Here is an 18,917-nt window from a genome sequence, read left to right as displayed (position 1 = left end):
TACAGCACCGAATAATACAATTTAAATTGTTTGTTATTTTTAAAGAGACACAGCAAGCATCCTGTGTGAAACTCACTAGCTTTCAGAAGTTTGGAAGCTTAGTAGCTTATTTTCTTCAGAAGTGATATCTGGGTAGAAACACACAAACATATTACTTCTTAGTTTCTTAAAACTTCGATGGAATTTAGATTGTGGTTCTGCCATAAGGACTGTATGGGATTTAATTGTGCTTTTTGTGTGCGCTTGGGATATATTCCCAGTTGTACCTAAGCCTACTTTCCTTTTGACTCCCATATTCCCAAGACCTATACAACGTATATTCACATCTTGCCAAAAATAAAGTTCTTTTCAGCTCATTCTGTCAATGCTATCTTAACACATTATGCCATCTTGTAATTTGTGATAAATTTTGAAGTATGACCTTGCAATATATAATAATGACCTTTATGTGTAATTGTGGTTTTTCTGAGGCATTGCCTTGATTTTGATCACATTTCCAGTATTCTTGTCTGCAGGATTGGACCTAAATGGTATATTGCATTTGTGTTGCTTGAGGCTTTTAATGTGAAGTGCAAAGACTTGCACTTAACGCCTTCTTTTTAGTTTTGGTGGAATTGAACAGTGGTGAGCAATTCTAGTTTGAAGTGCTATGGACTTCTCTTGGAGAGATTTGGAAAATAAGCTACAGTATGAGTTTAAGGCACAAAACTTTTCAGTACTAAATTCCAGAATGAGCAGTGACAAACTGCCAGAACCAAAACTGGGATGTCCATGGAGCTGGAGTGTAATAGAGAAAACAAGATACTGCTCAGATTGATGTAATCTCTGAGGATCTGACTTGAATTTCACCCTTCTGAAGTAAATAACAGCATTCCTTTTGATTTACTGGATTAGAATGTACACCTGTAGAAAAGCCCCAGAAATTGAGGTCTTTTTTTCTTCATTTCAGTATCTTAATGTTCCTGGACAGTAGAAGATTTGCCAAAGTTTTTCATATTTCACACATTCTTTTGCAGTTGCCAGCTTTGTTTTGCTGAGGTGGCAGGCTGAGGCTTTAGTTGGGTTACAGTATAAAAAAGGATAATTTTGAATGGAAATATTAAATATTTAAAATATATTTTGCTGAAGCATTGAGTGGTAAATGTTTGTATGTAAGAGGAAGCAACTCAAGACAGTAATCTGACAAGAAGTAAAGATATCTTTCGGTCATGTTGTGAGTATTGCAATGCCTGAAATGAACTGTTAAAACATTTACGATCATTCTGGTGAATAGTAGAATGCTATGGATGTGAATAATCATCTGAGACCTCTCCAGAACATTCCTGAAATAGCATTCAAATGACTAGAGAAATTATGGGATGCAGCAAAGCACACAAACACCATAAGCCTTTTAGTCAGGCTAGCATGGTCAGTGGTTTACTACTAGAGTAAGTCTTTATACACAGGAATTTACACTGTAAACAGATTATTTGTTCAAGTTTCTGAACTTGCGTGCTCTTTTCTGTTTTTCCTCTGTTATTTATAATCCCTAGGCTCTCTTTTTATATCTGCTCTTTGAGAGAAAGGCTTTAGTGAAGTAAAGCTTGAGGTTTGCTATGGAATTGTTAATTGGTTACACTGCTGTTTTTAGGTGAATTAATGAGACTATAGTCTAGTGGGGTAGTGGTTTATAGCAAAACAAATTATTAGGGTGATATGGATTAGGCTTTTTGGTTCTTGCTTATTTTCTTGTTTGCTTGTCTAGTTGTTCTGCCTCACTTGCTAGCATGGTGTACAATGATCAAAATGAGCCATGAACTTCCATGCTGTGGCAGGTTGCTGGTTTGCAGTCAGGACCTGGCTGTCCCATTTGCTCAGCATACATGGAAGCAATCAAAACTTTATTTTTCCAGGCAAGATTTTGGCAAGAAAATAAGCTTTGAGGACAAATGTAGGACAGTTAAGGGGTTTGTATTTAAAAATCTTTAGAACCTCCAATACTTGATATTTCACGACCTTCTTCTGTCAGCCAGGTTTTGCCAAAAAGTTGTACAGTATCTTCTTTCTGGTCAGAGGTGTAGTGCCTAATGTGGCTAGTATTTTAAAAATGCATAAAGAGTATAGATTCTAAATTTGGCAGACGTACTATATAGTTAAATGGCTTCAGCCAGATGTCTGAAAGTCTTGTGAAACACTCACTGCAGTTGTCTGGTGTTGAGGAGTGACAGTACTTATCAGAGGGCCCTCCTTGTGGCAGTACTGTCATGCTCATTGAGGTAGTAGGTTTCTAGCAGATCTTTTGGGAATAAGCTGTCATAAATAGCTATTTTGTAATATATTATTTGAAAGGGTTTTTAAAATGGTCAGTATTAGAACTTTATCTGAATGCCATCTTTTTCCTTAGGTGTAGCTAGTACACATCTGTTTAAGACGTGTTGTGATGTTTAAAGATGATGTTGCACTGATGATGAACACAGTTAACATTCAGATATCATGAAAGATTTCTTATAACCTTGATGATGGTGATGTTCTGATGGGATACTTTGATTACAGCCTTTGGTTGAACTACACAGCTGTTTGTACAACTGAGCTGCAAACCAGAGTAAAAAGGCTTAAAAGAAGCAAGAGTAAAGATGAAAAAAAATCCTGTTAAAGATAATACCAAAATATTAAAAGCTTGTAGTACTGCTGCATAGGTGAAAAGTGAATGTAGCTCCCTTCTTTTAAATTTTATCATTATTTATTTTGAAAAGATGGATCATCTTTATTAAACTAGCTTTGGTACTAAAGACCTCATCTTGTGAAAGCACAGTCTCTGGGTGGTGTAGAGTAAGGATGAATTAGGTACAGAATGCATACCGAATGAAGACTGACTTTGGTCTTCTGTGCAGATATTGAAGTATGGGAAAGTGACAATAGGCAACTGATGATTTTTTTTTTTTTTTTTTTAAGTAGAAACCATAGGTAGAATTTATACTGTTCATTGTGTTGAAACTGAGGGGCTAATATACAACCTCTATCACTGAAAATGGAATTGCAGTGATTTACTGAACCAAAAATAAAAAAATGTCGGCATAGACTGGGATTTTTAGGCAAGCACTAGAGCAGGTTTCCCTGGGTGGTTGTGGGCATGACTTGGAATAACCTGGTTTGATTTCAGAGCTGTCTTGCATTGGGCGGGATATTGGACTAGAAAGCCTGCAGAGGTTCCTTCTCACGTACGTTATTATGTGCATTTTATTTATTTAAGGAAAAAAATGTTTTCTGTGGAAGACTGGCCTGCTATTACTAAATGCAAATATTTCAAGATTTTATAACTGGCCTTTCCTTCATTACTTACCAGGCATATGTGGGTAAACGGGGCTTCATCAGGGTTAAATCACCAAATTAACTAAGCATTATATTTTGGAAAAAGACTAGTTTCAGGGAAGTAATATGTTGATGTAATCTGTTTAAATATAAGGAAAGAACTCGTTACTACACCCTGACATGAAGTCCTTAATCCCAAACACCTATGCCTTTAATGGAAAAAATTGGATTATGATCAATTAGCTGCAGGACAAGGAGACTAAAATGTGCTGTACTGGAATGGGAATCATGAGGGTAGTGGGAGGTTACTCATGGTGTTTTGCAGTATATTGACAGTAACTCAATCACTGTCCAGTTCAATAGTGTCTATAAAATGATCTAAAGCTAGAAGCATCTAGTGATGATTTTTTTCTGTTCCATTGGATGTGACTTTGGAAGGGACAACATTTTAAAGTTTGTTCCAGAAGGCACTTTCAGAGATGGATGATTGAAAACAACTCTCCTGAATGGCACCTTGCTGTACTTCATAACAGCTGTTATTCACCACTGTGATTGTTTTTTAAATTACTACCTGTGGATGAATACTTGAAAGAATTGGCCTGCTGGCTGCATATTTGGTTTGATTGGGGGCTATCTTGAAGATGCCTTTAAATTACATGGGGTTCTTGATGATCCTAGCATTTTCTAATCGTCTTTGTACTGCATGGTTTGTTTTTAGTTTCTCGCAATTTTGGGAAGCATAGTAATTCAATCTTATTTTTTTTCTTGCTTAAAAAACAAGTGTGCCATTTCAAGCTAAGATATACAGAGATGCTTCTAAAAATTATGTAGCTGTTTATTTTGCATTTTTCTTCCACTAGAAGTTGTAAATTATGTAATGAATAACTATTATACTAATAGCTGTTGATGGACTCAACTGTTTAATTTACAAGAGATACATTTGTTATTAGGAAGGCTCCAAGTGACATCCATAAGAGTGGTATAAAAAAGTAACACAGCTTTAATACTTTACTGAAAATATCAGTTTAGTAGTAGTGTGTTCCATGTTTTTCCACAGGTGGGTGTTTCATTGAACTGTCACTAACAAGACGGGCAGAAGAAAAAAGAGAAAATGAATATCGTAAGACAAAGTGACAGTTGAAGTTGGTTGAAATATTTGAATAAACAGCTTTTTTCCAGAAGTTGCAGTTTTGGTAAATCTGTATAAAGTGTTCCATTCTTCTGCTTTGTTGAAAAATTTTTGGCAGAGGCCCTTTTGGGAGTGTAAAAAACTGGGAAGATTTTATTGCTTGTTAGTTGGTGTACTGGTCTGGAATGTGAAAGAATCAGATTCCAGCCCCTTTCCTGGCTCAGAATGACTCCGTGCTATTGAAAAGCCGTCTTCCCTGAGTGAATGAGGCGGAAGAGGTACCTGACATCCCAGGCCTGTTTCCTGAACTGCCGTAACCCAAGGCAGGAGGAAAATCTAAGTTTGTTTTGAAAATACACATTTTGAAAAACCTCTGGGGGGAAAAAAGTGGACAGATGAATGGAAAGAACCAATGCTGTAGAAATTCCTGTGAAATGTAGTTGTCCTCTAGATAGCCTTGAGAGGTGTGCAGATCCCTAGAAATATTTAACCAATCAAAGACTATCTGTAATCTCCATAAATTCCTCTCAGGTTTTTACCTGAGCTGAGGATTTTTACCTTCTCAGTTCCCGGCTGAGAAGTTCCCTCCTTCAGTTGGCATGTCCTGTGTGCCCTCTGTTCCTAGCATTCGATCTTTTCTCTTTTCATTCAAAAAACAGCCTGAGTGAATAAGCAGAAGATGGAAAGAGTGGGTCTTAGCCTGTTCAAATGTATCACTCCATCTGTATGAATACCATGGGATAAGTAACAGGTCAGTAAGGGTGATGACAGCAGGAGAATGCAACATTTTTCACTGCCCTAAAGTCCACAGTATGTTTTTAGCTTGTTGGTAGCTAAACAACACAACTAGGATTGTAGGCAACTGGCAGGAAGAGCATGATTTGCTCTGTATAGTTTGTGTTAGTTCTGCCTTTAGTCCCCAGACATGCTTATCCAGGCCTTCTTTTGCAGATCCCAAAAAATCTGAGTTCAGAAGGTCCTAAGTGGTGTTTTGGGCTATCTCTGCCTTTGGAAATTGCTTTCTCCCTTCAGTTTGGGTTGTTTTTTGGGGTTTTTTGGTTTTGTTGGTTTTTTTTTTGTTTGTTTTTTCTGAGGCATATAGCAGCTGGAGGAAGCTGAGACAGAAGGAAACGCATATGAAGGTTAGGGTTGGGATGTTTCAGTATCTCAGCTGAGTGGTTCCTCTGACCCCTATCTTATTCTGCACTAGTGAATGAAAAGCTATATTCTGTCACGCTTTGCTCTTCTGACAAAGTCTTTTTGCCTAAAGTAAGTATCACAAGAGCATCGCTCCACATAGGTCATTTTGCTTGTGTCCCTACTGTCTGAAACAGTTATCCATACTGCAGCACATTCTTGGTTACAGCCCATTCACAAGTATTCAGGCCACCCATAAAGGACTTTGGTTATAGTCTAAGCATAGTGAGTGTCAGTACAGTAAAGGCCCTTTGGACATCAATTAAGCTTCCTCGTCAGGTTTGTGAAAGGAAGAGATTTTGTCTTCCTGAAGTCCAGTGAAAGGATCAAAAAAATACTCCAGCCTGCTTTTTTTTTCAGCTGGCACAGTGGATTGCCATGCTCCATCAAGCAGACTAATTCTTTGGCTGCCAGTGAGGGTCACCAAGCACTGCTGCTTCCTTGCATATTTCTCAGCAGCTGGCTTTAGAGGGACAACAGGAAGAACAATCCAGGCATGGAAACACAAGAGGATAACAGTGGTAGTTACTTTCCAAACTCTATTAGTCTCTTTTGCAAGATGATGCATTTCTCCTGCTGGCTCTGGTCAAATGAAGCCAAATGTCATTATCAAAAACTAAATGTGGCAGCATTTGTGGGTTGTTTTTTTTTGTTTGTTTGTTTTCCTTATTGGGATTCTAAAGAAAAGATATCTGCTGTTATGATTAGATTTTTGAAGGCAGAAATGACTTTTAGACAAAAGTATGTGTTGAAGCAGAAATGCTAATCACAAAATCTTAAAATTGTTTGGGTTGAAAGGGACCTTAAAGTTCATCCAGTTCCAACATCTCTGCCCTCGACAACTTTCCACTAAACCAGTTTGTTCAAAGCCCCATCCAGCCCGGCCATGAATGCTGCCAGGGATGGGGGCATTCACAGCTTCTCTAGGAAACCTCTTCAAGTGTCTCACCACTCTCAACACTGAAGAACTTTTCCTAATATCTAATTTAAATATACCCTCTTTCGGCTTAAAGCCACTGTCTCTTGTCCTGTCACTTCATGCCCTTGTAAAATGTCCCTCTTCAGATCTTTAAGGAGCTGGAATATTGAAAGTATTAAAGTAATACTTGAAGTATTGAAAGGCTGCAGTGATGGTTGAAATACTGTAATGTTAAGAAATCTTAAGTACTGTTGCTCCACTGGTACTCATGGACTGCTCCGGTACCATTTGGTGGATGTCACTAGTTCTTTAAAGTTCCCAGGGACCTTGTTACCTGTTTATTGTAAATACAGGTGATAGAAATACAATCACTTTAACACAAAGAAAGCAGTAAGTGAAAGAGAGAAAAGGTGATGGGCAAAATTAAGTATTTTGTATATCTTTGGCATGAAGCAGTGAAATCATAGAATAGTTAGGATTGGAAAGGACCTTAAGATCATCTAGTTCCAACCCCCCTGCCATGGGCAGGGATGCCTTACCCTAGACCATGTACCCCAGGGCTCTGTCCAACCTGGCCTTGAACACTGCCAGTGATGGAGCATTCATCACTACTTTGGGCAACCTGTTCCAGTGCCTCACCACCCTCATAGTAAAGAACTTCCTTAGATCTAACCTGAACTTCCCCTGTTTAAGTTTAAACCCATCACCCACTACCATCCCTGATGAAGAGTCCCACTCCAACATCAGCAATAAAGACAGAATTTGGACCCTTTCTCGTTGGCTTCCAATAAAGAGCAGTTTTTCCATTATTTGTTCAGTGTAGAAACCAATGAAACACAGGAGTTGGGTTGGGAGAGGATAAAATTACCATATATTAGAAAAGTCGGTGAAGAGCTATGCAGATCACCTTTAGGAAGAAAAGAAAGTGCTTTATTTTATTGCAAAACCCTACCTGTCTTCCTTAATGTTTTTGCTTGTAAAAATTCAGTACTTCATAGCATGGCACAGGAGAAGATGCTTGGTATACTAACATCTGAGTGCATGAAATGATCAGCCCACAAGTGTGTTACAAACGTTTAGAACTAAATGTAAAAGAATGGATTTTTCATTAAACAAGCACACAGTGCTGATGATTTCTGTTAACTTCTACCATTTCAAAGACTTGACAGAAGAGCAGATCTCTCTTTTTATGGCCGATTTAAATCAATCATTGTTCTGTCTGGCAAAATTCCAAGCCTATATTTGAAAGCTCTTTGGAGAATTATCCTTCCCCCACCCTAGGTCATATTTGCCAGATCAGGAAATTCCAGCTTCTTCTCTTAAATTTACTATGGAATCCCCAGAGTCTAAAATGCATAAAACAGATTTTTGCTGGACTGTGAATAATCATGATCCTCTCTTTCTTCCCTAACCTTTTCACGTAGTTTAGTTTCTAAGCCAGAATTTTAGCCATGTGAAGTGCCTGCAAATCAACCAAAAAAGAATTGCATGGACTGTCATGAGCTGGGAAGTCTGTCCTCATTAGGTCAAACTCCATGCTCCTGTACTTTCTGACTGAATGTTAGTTGTCCTTGCATTTGTATCCATTGCTTTACTTTATATACTGTAGAGCCCTGAAGTGCATGCAGTCCAGTCGCATTTTCAACATATTAGAAATTTAACGCCTATTTAATTACAGTGGGCCTACTTTTAAGCTTTCCAATACTTCTGGAAATTGTTTTAGATGACCGATGTTTATAGGATGAGAGTCAGAAGCCTAGATTCTAAGTAGATAGGTTTTGTTTTAAAAGCTTGAATGATACATGAAGTAATTTCCCAAAGGAACCTAAAGATGTCATGTAGAATTGGAGGAGAAATAGTATCTCGGAGTATTAATATTTATGTTAAAGATTTTTCACGAAAGCAACTGATGTAGATTGATTTATGAGGAATAGTAAGAGACTTCCATTGAGAAGTTAAAAAAGATTACATAAGTAATTGGATAGTAGAAATTTGTATCTGGACTATCTCTTAAGAGCAATCTTTTCTATTCAGTTTAAAAGAATAATAAATGGCAAATGGAGATGTAATGCTTATCTTGGCAAGGAATGACTGCCTATTTCCACTGTGTGAGCTAATGTTCAGGTTTTTCATTACATAAGCTGTATAAAAACTTTACATGTAAGAAAATATTTAAAGTGATTTTTATGAAGTAATCATTTAAAAATACCGCATCTAAGAAATTCCAGAAGTCTGTGAAATTGCAGCTTTCAAGTCAGCTGAATTTACTGAAACATTGCTTATAGGGCAACTTGCCTCTTCCAGTACTAAAGAGATATACAGCATGGGAGGTTACTGTTTAATCAATTGTTTATGCTTAGGTGTTATTTTTCTATGGAAGTGCCTCTGCTCAGTATTTGAGACAGTACTGTAATTTTCACTGTCATTAGCAATTGTCTTTAAACTCTTTCCTTACTAGAGACTCGTTAAGGAGCTGGTTTTGGCAAAAAAAGTCAAAATGGCAATAGCAAAGCCTCTCACAAATGGACACAATGTTTTAGGTTTTATTTTGGCAGCCATGAAAAAAGTTAGGTAACTAAAATATTAATCATATGCAAAGTTTGCTTCTAACTTTGTTGAAAACAATGGCAAGGCTGCCTTTGACTTCGGTGTGGAAGGAGACCGCACGTGGAAGTTCCCTTGGCTTATTCTGTGAAGTTGTGTATCCTTTGCAGGATTGGGCACTTCACTGATTTACACAGTTCTACTTTGAAACTCAAGTAGCCAGTAGATCAAGGTATTAAAATAAATGGCAATTTTCCTAAGTGCCCAAGCGTTTCCATTTCATAATACAACAGGAATTAAAGTTCTCTGTAATTTCTTCCCTTTTCTCAGAAATAGGGCTTTGTAACTAGTTGAGGTTCATTGTTAGTCAAAAAAACCCTCAACCTACCTGTTGTGGTTTAAACCCAGTCAGGCAACTTGTTCACTCACTCCCAGTGAGTGCTGCCAGGCTGACAGCAATCGAGGCCCCCCCACCCAGGGCTCTCCCCTTCTCTGCTCCCTGAGGAACGGGGAGGAGGATCGAAAGAGTGCAACTCCTATGGGTTGAGACAAGAACAGTCCAGCAACCAATGTACAACACAAATCACCACCGCTACCACCACCGACAACAATGATAAGAGAAAATAACAAGGGAAGAGAATACGATACCACCGGCCAAGAAACGAGTCCCACCCGGAAGCCTGTGTCCTTCCGGGTAACTCCCAGTTACCCCCCCACCCCGGGCATGATGTGCTGTGGTATGGAATACCTCCTTGGCTAGCCTGGGTCAGGCGCCCCGTCTCTGCTTCCTCCCGGCTTCCCCTCCTCCCTGGCAGAGCATGAGCCTCACAAAGTCCTTGGTCAGGGTAAACATCACTTAGCAACAACCGAAAACATCAGTATCACCAACGCTGTTCCCAGACTGGAAGTCAAAACACAGCGCTGCACCAACTACCATGAAGGAGAAACGTGACTGCTACTGCTGAACCCAGGACACTACCAAAACAAGCCTCCTATCTTTCACCACATAAAACTTGCACAAGATAGTTAAGCACTCTCCAATTGTACATGCTTAGTCTTACAGCTTAATCGTAAGGAGTAGTAGTAGTAATTATGTATATTACAGTACTGCCTACAATTTCCATCAAGAACCAGGGTTTCAGTGTCGGTTAGGAACTCGGTTGTTTCATGACTAGTTTATACCTGAATTGGGACTGCAAGTGGTTCCATGCTTTCTCTTGCATTGGCTTTTGTACCAGTAGTGAACTGGTTAGGCAGCTAAAGTGGTGAAAAAAAAAAAAATTAAAGATTTCAGTATCTCCTACTAGTTTATTTCTTTGGACTGACTTGAAGTCATATGATTGCCAGCATAAGTAAATGAGAAGGGGCATGAAAATTTAGCATGAAGGAAGAGCAGGTCCACTTAAATTATTACGGGACCTCAGTATTTGGTGTGATACAGGCAAGTAAAGAAGATTATTTTTCCATAGTCAAGACATATGATAATGGAGTTCTAAGCTCCAAGAAAGGAAGGGAAGGCAGGAGTGAGTACACATGTATGTGTATGTACGCATGTGGCTTGTAAGGGTGGTGATCACAAAGATTTAAAATTATGTGAAAAAAGTATGATCAGCTCTGAGATCAGTTACTCAGGTACAACTTTGCAGGTTAGCTTGTCCCACGTGCGCCTATCCTCATGGTGAAAATGCTTTTTCCTTATATTCAGTCTGAACTTGTTTTAACTTAATGCCTGCGTTCTCTCATCCTCCCACCCTACCCACCCCTGCAGAGAGCCTGATGCAGTCATCTTGAAGACTTTCTTGTGTAGGTAAGGGCAGGCTGACGTTGCATCCCTGTGAAGCTGCCTCTTCTCCAGGCTGAACAAACCCCAGTCCCTCAGCCTCTCCTCACAGGGCAAGTGCTCCAGCTCCCAACCATCCTGGTGGTCTACCCCTGGACTTGCTCCAGTATGTTTTTCTTAGAGCAAGAAAAGGCCAGAACTGATGCAGTATTTGAGATGCAGTCTAGTACGTGCAAAGTAGTGGGGGTAACTGCCATACTCCTGTTGATATAGGAGGCTGATCAGGCCCAGCCTGTATCCCTGTAAGGGACATTTGCATCTGTTGTTGCTGAATCTCTGAAGGTTCCTCTTGGCCTGAGCCCTTCTGAATGATGGTCATGTTCTTGACAGTGTTGGTTGTTCCCCCTCAGTTTGCTGTCATCTGCAAGTGAGGTAAGTGTGTACTCTGATGCCTTCTCCAAATCATCAATACAGATGTTAAACAGAACAAGTCCCTTCAATTGTCCACTTCTTGCTGACTTCCATGTAGAATATAATCCGATGACCACCAGCCCAAATGAAGGCAAGCCTGGACTGCAGGCTGTTGTTACAAGACTAGGACAGATGAAAAGAATTGGTACCATGTTACTTTCTTTCAACTCAAGATGGAACCTGTTGCTGTGAGCTTTGTGGGAGCTGTACTGCTGAAGTAACTTATTATTCTCCTGACTAGGTTAGTTTTCCATTTTTACTAAAATTCAGTGCTGACCATATATTATTTGCAATAATTAGGATTAATGTAAATCTAAGAAATGTCAACTTTAATATTTAAGAAAAAAAACAAACAAACCCAAACATCCTTTGTGACTCTTAACTCAACAGAAGAAAAAAAAAAGGTAAGAAAAACTCTAGTGACTCATTATAAAACATTAAAATAACTAAATGCTTATCAAATAAGAATATATTAAAGGGATGTCAAAGATATCTTTGCTTGTGAGTTGCAGTAGCTCCATGATGTTCTCTGTAATGAGGCAGTTTTAAGAATGCTTTCTAACAAGAGCCTCATTTGAAGTGTGTGCACAAGGCCAAAGTCTTTTTTCCTTTTCCTTTTTTCCTCCCACTGGGAAGCATTCTCTGCATTTTCATCATTGTAAATGAACTCTTAGGATTTGTCTATTGTGTGTTCCTTTCTGTTGCCAAAGAATAAAGATGATGGCATAGTGCTTAGCTATGCTGCTGTTTCAGTAGCTATCTTGAAAATTATCACCTCTCTTCTTTCTTTTTGTTTGTTTTTTCATTTTGGTGTCTTTTTATTTATTAATGTAAAGTCATCAGCTTCTAAGTAGCTAGAGTCTTTAAGGCAAGGTACTGTGTCTGACATGGTTTCTGTCTTCAGAGTTCTGATTTCAAGTCATAATAGCCTTGCAAAAGGAAGGACTGGCAGATTTATTTTGTCTTTCTGCATGTGGTAGAAGAAAAGTGCATTTAGAATAGAAACTCCAATAGGAAAATGATTGCATCTGGAATATTATGTTTACTGTTACTGTGGATCTGTTCTTTGTAGGTTTTGTCTTTTGTGTGTTCTGTTTTTGAAAGCAGTTACAGTTTTGACTCGACAAAATGGTGTGACAGTGAGGTCCACATGCTGTTGTGTGTGGTACAGAACTTTTTGAGCGTACTCTTCTGCATATGCCTCCTTGTAGTGTGAGAAATAGAGTATGTGCTGCCTGTTCCTTTCCTTGTATCTAGTATTTCCATTCTGTAAGCAACTCCCAACATAGATAATCTTAGTCTGTTCAGTTACATTACATACTATACGTTGCCTGTTTTTCTCTGTATCATACTCTATGGTTTTACTTGTGAGATGTTGTGGTGCGGAAGTACAAGGCTATCAGAGCTGAACACAGTATTAAAATGTAATCACACAGTGGCTTTATAGAAATCGTATGGTGATGTTTCCTGGTTTGTTTTATACTTCTTTGCTTGTAACTTGGAAATAAGCTGTCTGTAATTTCAGCTTCTGCTGAATGGTGAGCTTATTCAAAGAGCCATCCACAGTGAGTTTTGAATGACTTCTTCAGTGGTGTTGGCAAAAATACTTAACATCTCTTGCTCCAATTAAAAGCAATTCAGTGGTAGAAAACCTTTTCAGAGATTTTTGTGAATAACCTCTTTCCTTTTTTAATTTTGAGTTTCCAAGTGTTAGCTTAAGCAGTTGAATTTGCAAATGTGCAAAATAACCTTGTCCTGGTATTCTCATCTTCTTTTGCCTTCTCACATATGCTTTCACTTTGAAAGACAGGACTGGTAAAACATTAAAGTTACTTATGGCACTATTGTGAATACTGTTTTGATGTTTGTACACTTATTTGAAGAAATAATGATGATTTACTCTGCATTATTAGCGATCATGGCTAGGGACTGGGTTTTAATATGTACTACATTCTCTGAAGTAATTCTTTAACCTGGATTAGAATAATATTTTTGGATCAGTTTATTAGCAGACTGCTAATAAACCTGAAAAGAGTGCTTTTCCACATGTGGGAAAGGTAGACAGCTCTACTGTAGTCTGGTAAGTACATCATTAGCTTTTGCAGTACCTCACAGAATTCCTCAGTAGTCTTTTCAAATTGCTGCCTTGGAAGTACTTCCCCTGCTCTGAACAACTGTTTGTGTCAAACATGCTCTGTAAAGAGTGATGTGTGATAAGCTGTGAATTTGCTGCATTGGGGTGTTTTGTGTTTTTGTTTTCAGGTCTTTTCTGGGAGTGGGTGTGTGGGAAGGAAGTCACAGCAGAACACTTAAATGTTTCCTGTTGGATAATTGTTGTGTGTTTCCTATTCCTCAAAACCTTACTGCCACTGGGAAGAAATGTAATCTAAAACTTGAATTAAATAAATATTGTGAATAGGATTTGAGCTCTGATCTGACTCAGTCTTTTTGCAACAGGAGCTGCGGTGTACTGCAAAACACATAATGATTTAATGAAGTATGCGTTAAAAATTGTTACCAAACAAGTGATTAGATGAGAAACTAGAAATGAGGACATGAAGAACTCAGTATTGATAATGGTAAGAGTGGGGTGCTGTCTCCCCTTGGGTGCAGTTTGTAGGTCTGTAACTGAATTGCGATGACCTTGGACAGTTAACTCAAGTTCACTCTTCCCTGCTTCTGGAATGATTGGTGTACTTGGCTGGAGTGCTTCACAGCACTGAAGTTGAATGTTTGTGAGGTTATTTGAAATGTTCAGATGGATGGTACTTCTCAAAAGTGCTTGTCACAGATTTAAGTTTCCTGCTACTTAAGTTGGTAGCAGGAAATTGGTAACACTCCTGCTGACTTCAGTGGGAGCAGTTAGGGAGGAGAGTCTTTAAATATCCACTCTGTAAATTCAAAGGTCCTTTGCAAGGCAAGCATGTGTTTGCAGGAGGAGTGAAGGGGAATTCACAGAAAAAAAATTCCAAATCATTTTCTGTAGCTGATGAGGTGAGTAGTGGGGTGATTTGCTCTAGCGTGTGTATGAAATTACAGAAAGGAGAAATGGGGAAAGGTTAGGGATAGGTCAGATCTTTAATGCTGACATTAACTATCATGATCGTTTTGACTGTGTTCTTTCTTTGAAATGCATTTCACTTTCCCAGATTTAGTTTTCAGTCTACAGAAATGTCCTATACTTAACCCTTCAGTAGTTAACTGCCACGAAGTTTGCTTTTGATACTTTGTGCCTGACAGCTATTTGGACAAATCATCCAAAATAACAGAATAAATGTTTTAATCCTTTATTATAAGTGTATCAGTTTTGATTTATTCTAATAAAGTATCCCAGTCTATGGATATTTCCCTCCCACTGTTTATTGTATCATGCTTCAATTAAAGGTAAGCTTTGGAGACAGATGTTGCTCCTGTTTGCATATTTGCATATGGAACTTACTGCAGTTTGTGACTCTTTTGAATTTCATAAACCAGTGCTTGACTGGGTTGGTTGGTTGAAGTTTGCAGGTAGAGATTGTAGGATTGGGAACGCTTGAAATTACTGGAAAAATATGGTGTTTACGGACTTGTGTTAAAACTAACAGCAGAGTTTCTTAACAGTGTTCTCAATTGATGACAACATGGTTTCCTTCTATCAACACTGTACAGTCATATATATACAAATAACCTATGGCAACACTGCACATAATAGCCTTTTCTTAATGTCACTGCATTTGAGCTTCCCGGGGGAAGGCTCAAAGGTCATATCATTGGTTTATAGCTGTGGAATTATCCCTGTGCTAGGGTATGGTTATCAGACATTCCTTACATTCCAGGTGTCTAATATTATAGTGCTTACAGGCCAGTGTAGGACCAACTGCTGCGTCAAAGAAAACGCAGGAGAAAACATTCATGGCATTACCCATTTCCACTCCTCTGTCCCACCCTCCCCTCCTAACCTTTCAAAATGTCATCTTTGCATTGAACTTGGCAATGTTAAAGGGATAAACAAATTACAAGTAATGCTTTTGTTGGGGGGAGGGGTGCCCTCAAAAACAAATAGCTGGTATGCTGAGCTGGAAAATACCGGTTCTCCTTTTCACTTACGTATTTGGTTTCCTTCAGTACCTTCAATGATAAAATTATGTAGCAAAATGTATAGCTGTGTTCAGTGTGGGGCTTTTTCTTCACTGATGGTAATTGTTAAGTGGAAAGCCAAAACAGTTAATCATAATCAAAAGGAAAAGGAAACAAAAAAAAATGCCAGCAGGCAGTTTGACCTGGTCCTGCAACCAGTGGGTGTGGGTCCCTTCCTTCCCAAAAGCATTCTTCCCCTTCTGGGTCGCAGCTATTCAGTTTATGTGCCTTTTCAGAAGCACCTGTGAAGGGACAGAGTGAACTGACATTGAGCTAATGCTAACCCTTTTGTGACTGGGAAGAGGCAGTTATGCTCTGCTTCATTGCTGTTATAATGTATTTTTATGGCAGTCATTAACATGCACATAGCATCTTATGGTAAGCTGGAAGGCAATGTATTCACTTTGCACTCACTTCCCCCTATCTTCTGCCTCCTGTACTGAAATACTCTGTGTTCTCTCCGTGCTTCCTTCCTTGTGTGTGTATGCATGTGTGAGAAGGGCATCGGTTCCTCATTTTGTGTTTTTTTCTGTGGAGGAAATAGACAAAATCTTTGGAGGACCTGAAGATTTCTGGTTTCCATCCTTTACTTTTCTGTATTGCACTAAAGCTGAGGGAGATTGGGGATGTGTAGGGTTTTTAAGCATTGAAGATAAGTCTTTTGAAATAAAGAAATAATAATGACAGTAATTTTTATTAATTCTTTGCAGGCAGTATTTTTTTGTTATAAAGAACATGTTGATATGTATAGTGCATCTTTTCTAGTAAATACATGGATGAATTGGCTTAAAATCATTATATTCATAATAGATATTGGAAGCTAAGAATTTCAGTCAGATTTATGTTTGGGTTTTTTTGTATTACAGGTTTAGTAAGTGACGTATAAATATATTGAATCTAGGATTTTTTGTTATAGTGTGGTTGCAGAAAGGTTATTTGGTTTGTTTTCATCCTTGCCCTGGCAGTTAAATGTTTAACTAAATCAAGAAGAGTAGTTCCTGGAAAATATTTGAGGTATGGAGTACAGTTTGCTGCTGTAGTTAGTGCTTGTCTCCAAACCCAGTCACTGGTGAGGTATCAGCTTGTTATTTCTAAGCAATACTTAATGAATGTGGTGAACAGTTGTGTCCCATAGTAAAGTCTATGAAACTGTGAGTTTGTCTCCAGGAAGGCCTTTTGGTAGTACAAATCAGAACTGATAATTGGCCAAAATTGCCATTTCACGTGATAGTTTTAATGCAGCTGTCTTTCTGGAGGGCTAATTGGGAACTTGAAGACTGTTCAGCACATTGCCCTTTTCAGCAAAGCATTTCAAAGCAGCCTTGAAAACTTTGCCTAAATTACAGAGAAAGCACTTGCTCAGTACTTTAAAAAAGTTTTAAAATCCTCAAGCCCTACGAGGTCAGAAAAAGGTAAATACAACCTTGGTTTCTGCTTGATCTTCATGTGCTTCCTGAACACAGTATTGTGTTCACCTGGGCTGCTGGCTAGCTAGACAGGAGTCTTTTAATGGAAATTGTATTTTGCAAGGTCTTAGAGGTTACCTGAAAGGGCACTGAATGTAGCTAGTGGTATCTGCATGAGCCCACAGCCCATTTGTAAATGAGATACAAGCCATTCAAGTTTTTGTGCTTGTAAAGTAGCTGTGACAGCCGATTACGCCCATTAGTACACATCCAAATAGTGTCCAGCCATTCGGTGTTGCTGTAAGGTAGCAAACTTTCTTATGTATGTCTTTTAGTATAATCCTCTATCTGCATGTGTGGACATTTTTGTTTACCAGAAGTCCCCTGTAAAACCCAAGAAGTTATTTCTTTAGGGTCTGCTGTCTGTCAGAAGTATTCAAGCTCCTAATATACTGATAGGACACAAACTGCAGGCTGTTAAGAGTGATACTGTACCTATATAGTTTGGGGTTTTTTTTGTTGTTGTTTTGGAGTATGTGTGGGGGTTTATTTGTTTGTTTGTGTTTTTTTTAGAATATCAGAATCAGTGCCCACATATTTCAAGTTTCTGTTCTTATATTAATTTGACTGGTTTACCCATCTTTGGATTCCCAGGGGCAAAATTACCTGAAATCCAGAAAACAAGTGAAAATTCATTAAAGGTATCCAGGAAATACTGATGGAGTTAATAAATCCTTGCCTCCTAAAAGTGTATAACTCCCCTGCGCCTTTATTCTCTGCAGTTAGTTTTTGAGTATCCAGTTGTGGTGCAAAAAGGTGATGGCATGATGCCGTCAGTGTAGTGCTGACTGCTGCATGTAAATGTTAAGAGCGTTGCTAAGAACATCTGAGTGTAAACCTATACTGTTATGTGCATGCATGTGTAATATAAAACAAGCAGATTAATGATGCACATGGTAGTGGCTGTAGGCATAAAGCAGCAGAATTCAATGTTACTGATAATTTTTCGTAATTAAAATAACGGGGTGACATTTAGTTTGAACTACTTTTAGTCATTCTGTGTTGGTGTAAAAAAGGTAATGTGCATTTTTGCTTGTCTTTTAAATATAGGCATTTTTTAACATTTGGTTGCACACATCTTGTGAGCAAGGTAAAAAATGCATAACTGCACCATACTTGTTTATTTTACACACTACTCTAAAACAGGGGCTGCCTCCATGTTACTCTTTCTTTGATGTGTTCTGATGTGTTACTGATGTCCAGTTACTTACTCTTTCAAAATAATACCTGTAATAAAGTGCCAGTATATCTTAATAATACCCTTGTTAAAAGAGAATGTACCTAAGCAATACAAAGGTTGTACATAATGTCTTGGCCTCGTATCTGAACAGGAGGCACTGCTGTGTTAAGAACACGGTGTTTAGAAGCTGAAATCCTGTCAACAGTCTCATGAATGAGCTTTTTCAAGACAGAGAGAGAGAGAAGTTGCGCATGGGATTTGCTAGTTTATAGAACTGAATGAACAAAGAATATGGCAAAAGGGTGTTTTAAGGGCATGCAAATCTGCCCCTTTCTACAGATAAATGGCCCAGTTACCACTTTTTAAACTTGGGAAAGTGACAGCAGTGTTATTAATAGAAAGCAAATGCATTCTGTTCCAGCTTAAGCAACTGTCATTTGTAGAAGAGAAAATTGTCTTCCCAATGTAATGTAACTTTCATGCTGTTAGTGGCTGCTGACCTCAGCTGTAGGGAGGATGAGCGCTTCTCTCTAACTCTGAACTGACACGTGGAACTAGAGTTTGTTTTTTCCATTCTGTATGCACTCTGCTGCCTGGTATAGTATTCATCCCAATAAATTTATTTACCTTGTATAGGCTAAGGAACCTTGCTTTCAGTCTCCTTCTGTAGTCACTAATAAAAGAGGGAAATCTAAATATTCAGATGTGCTGAATCAGCCTCCCTAGGGAAACTGAAGGGGTAATTCAGGTTAGATAGCTAACTTCTGAAGTTGATGAGATTAATTGCACCCCAGAGTTTTATAGAAGAAATTGATCTTGCATGCCTG

At 38.5% G+C, this 18,917-nt stretch overlaps 1 protein-coding gene across 5 annotated transcripts in view; it reads left to right on the top strand.

Moving 5' to 3' along the window:
• The window catches only part of WWC2 (WW and C2 domain containing 2), a 101,612-nt gene that overhangs the window by 10,159 nt on the left and 72,536 nt on the right, over positions 1–18,917 (top strand). Inside the window, exon 1 of one of the 5 annotated variants that reach the window (XM_061474510.1) lies at positions 14,303–14,322. The exons of the other annotated variants lie outside the window; for them this stretch is intronic. Coding sequence (XP_061330494.1) covers positions 14,318–14,322 — 5 coding nt within the window. The 5' untranslated portion in view covers positions 14,303–14,317. Of the gene's footprint in view, positions 1–14,302; positions 14,323–18,917 lie in introns of those variants that run through there. 5 annotated transcript variants of the gene reach the window in all.

Source organism: Pezoporus flaviventris, unplaced genomic scaffold, assembly GCF_033815535.1.
Source record: "Pezoporus flaviventris isolate CSIRO_AGI_PZ_B2104156 unplaced genomic scaffold, CSIRO_AGI_Pfla_v1 ptg000002l, whole genome shotgun sequence".
NCBI classification, from domain to species: domain Eukaryota; kingdom Metazoa; phylum Chordata; class Aves; order Psittaciformes; family Psittacidae; genus Pezoporus; species Pezoporus flaviventris.
Note: the sequence above shows the minus strand (reverse complement) of the source record. Positions and strands in the feature narration are given on the sequence as shown.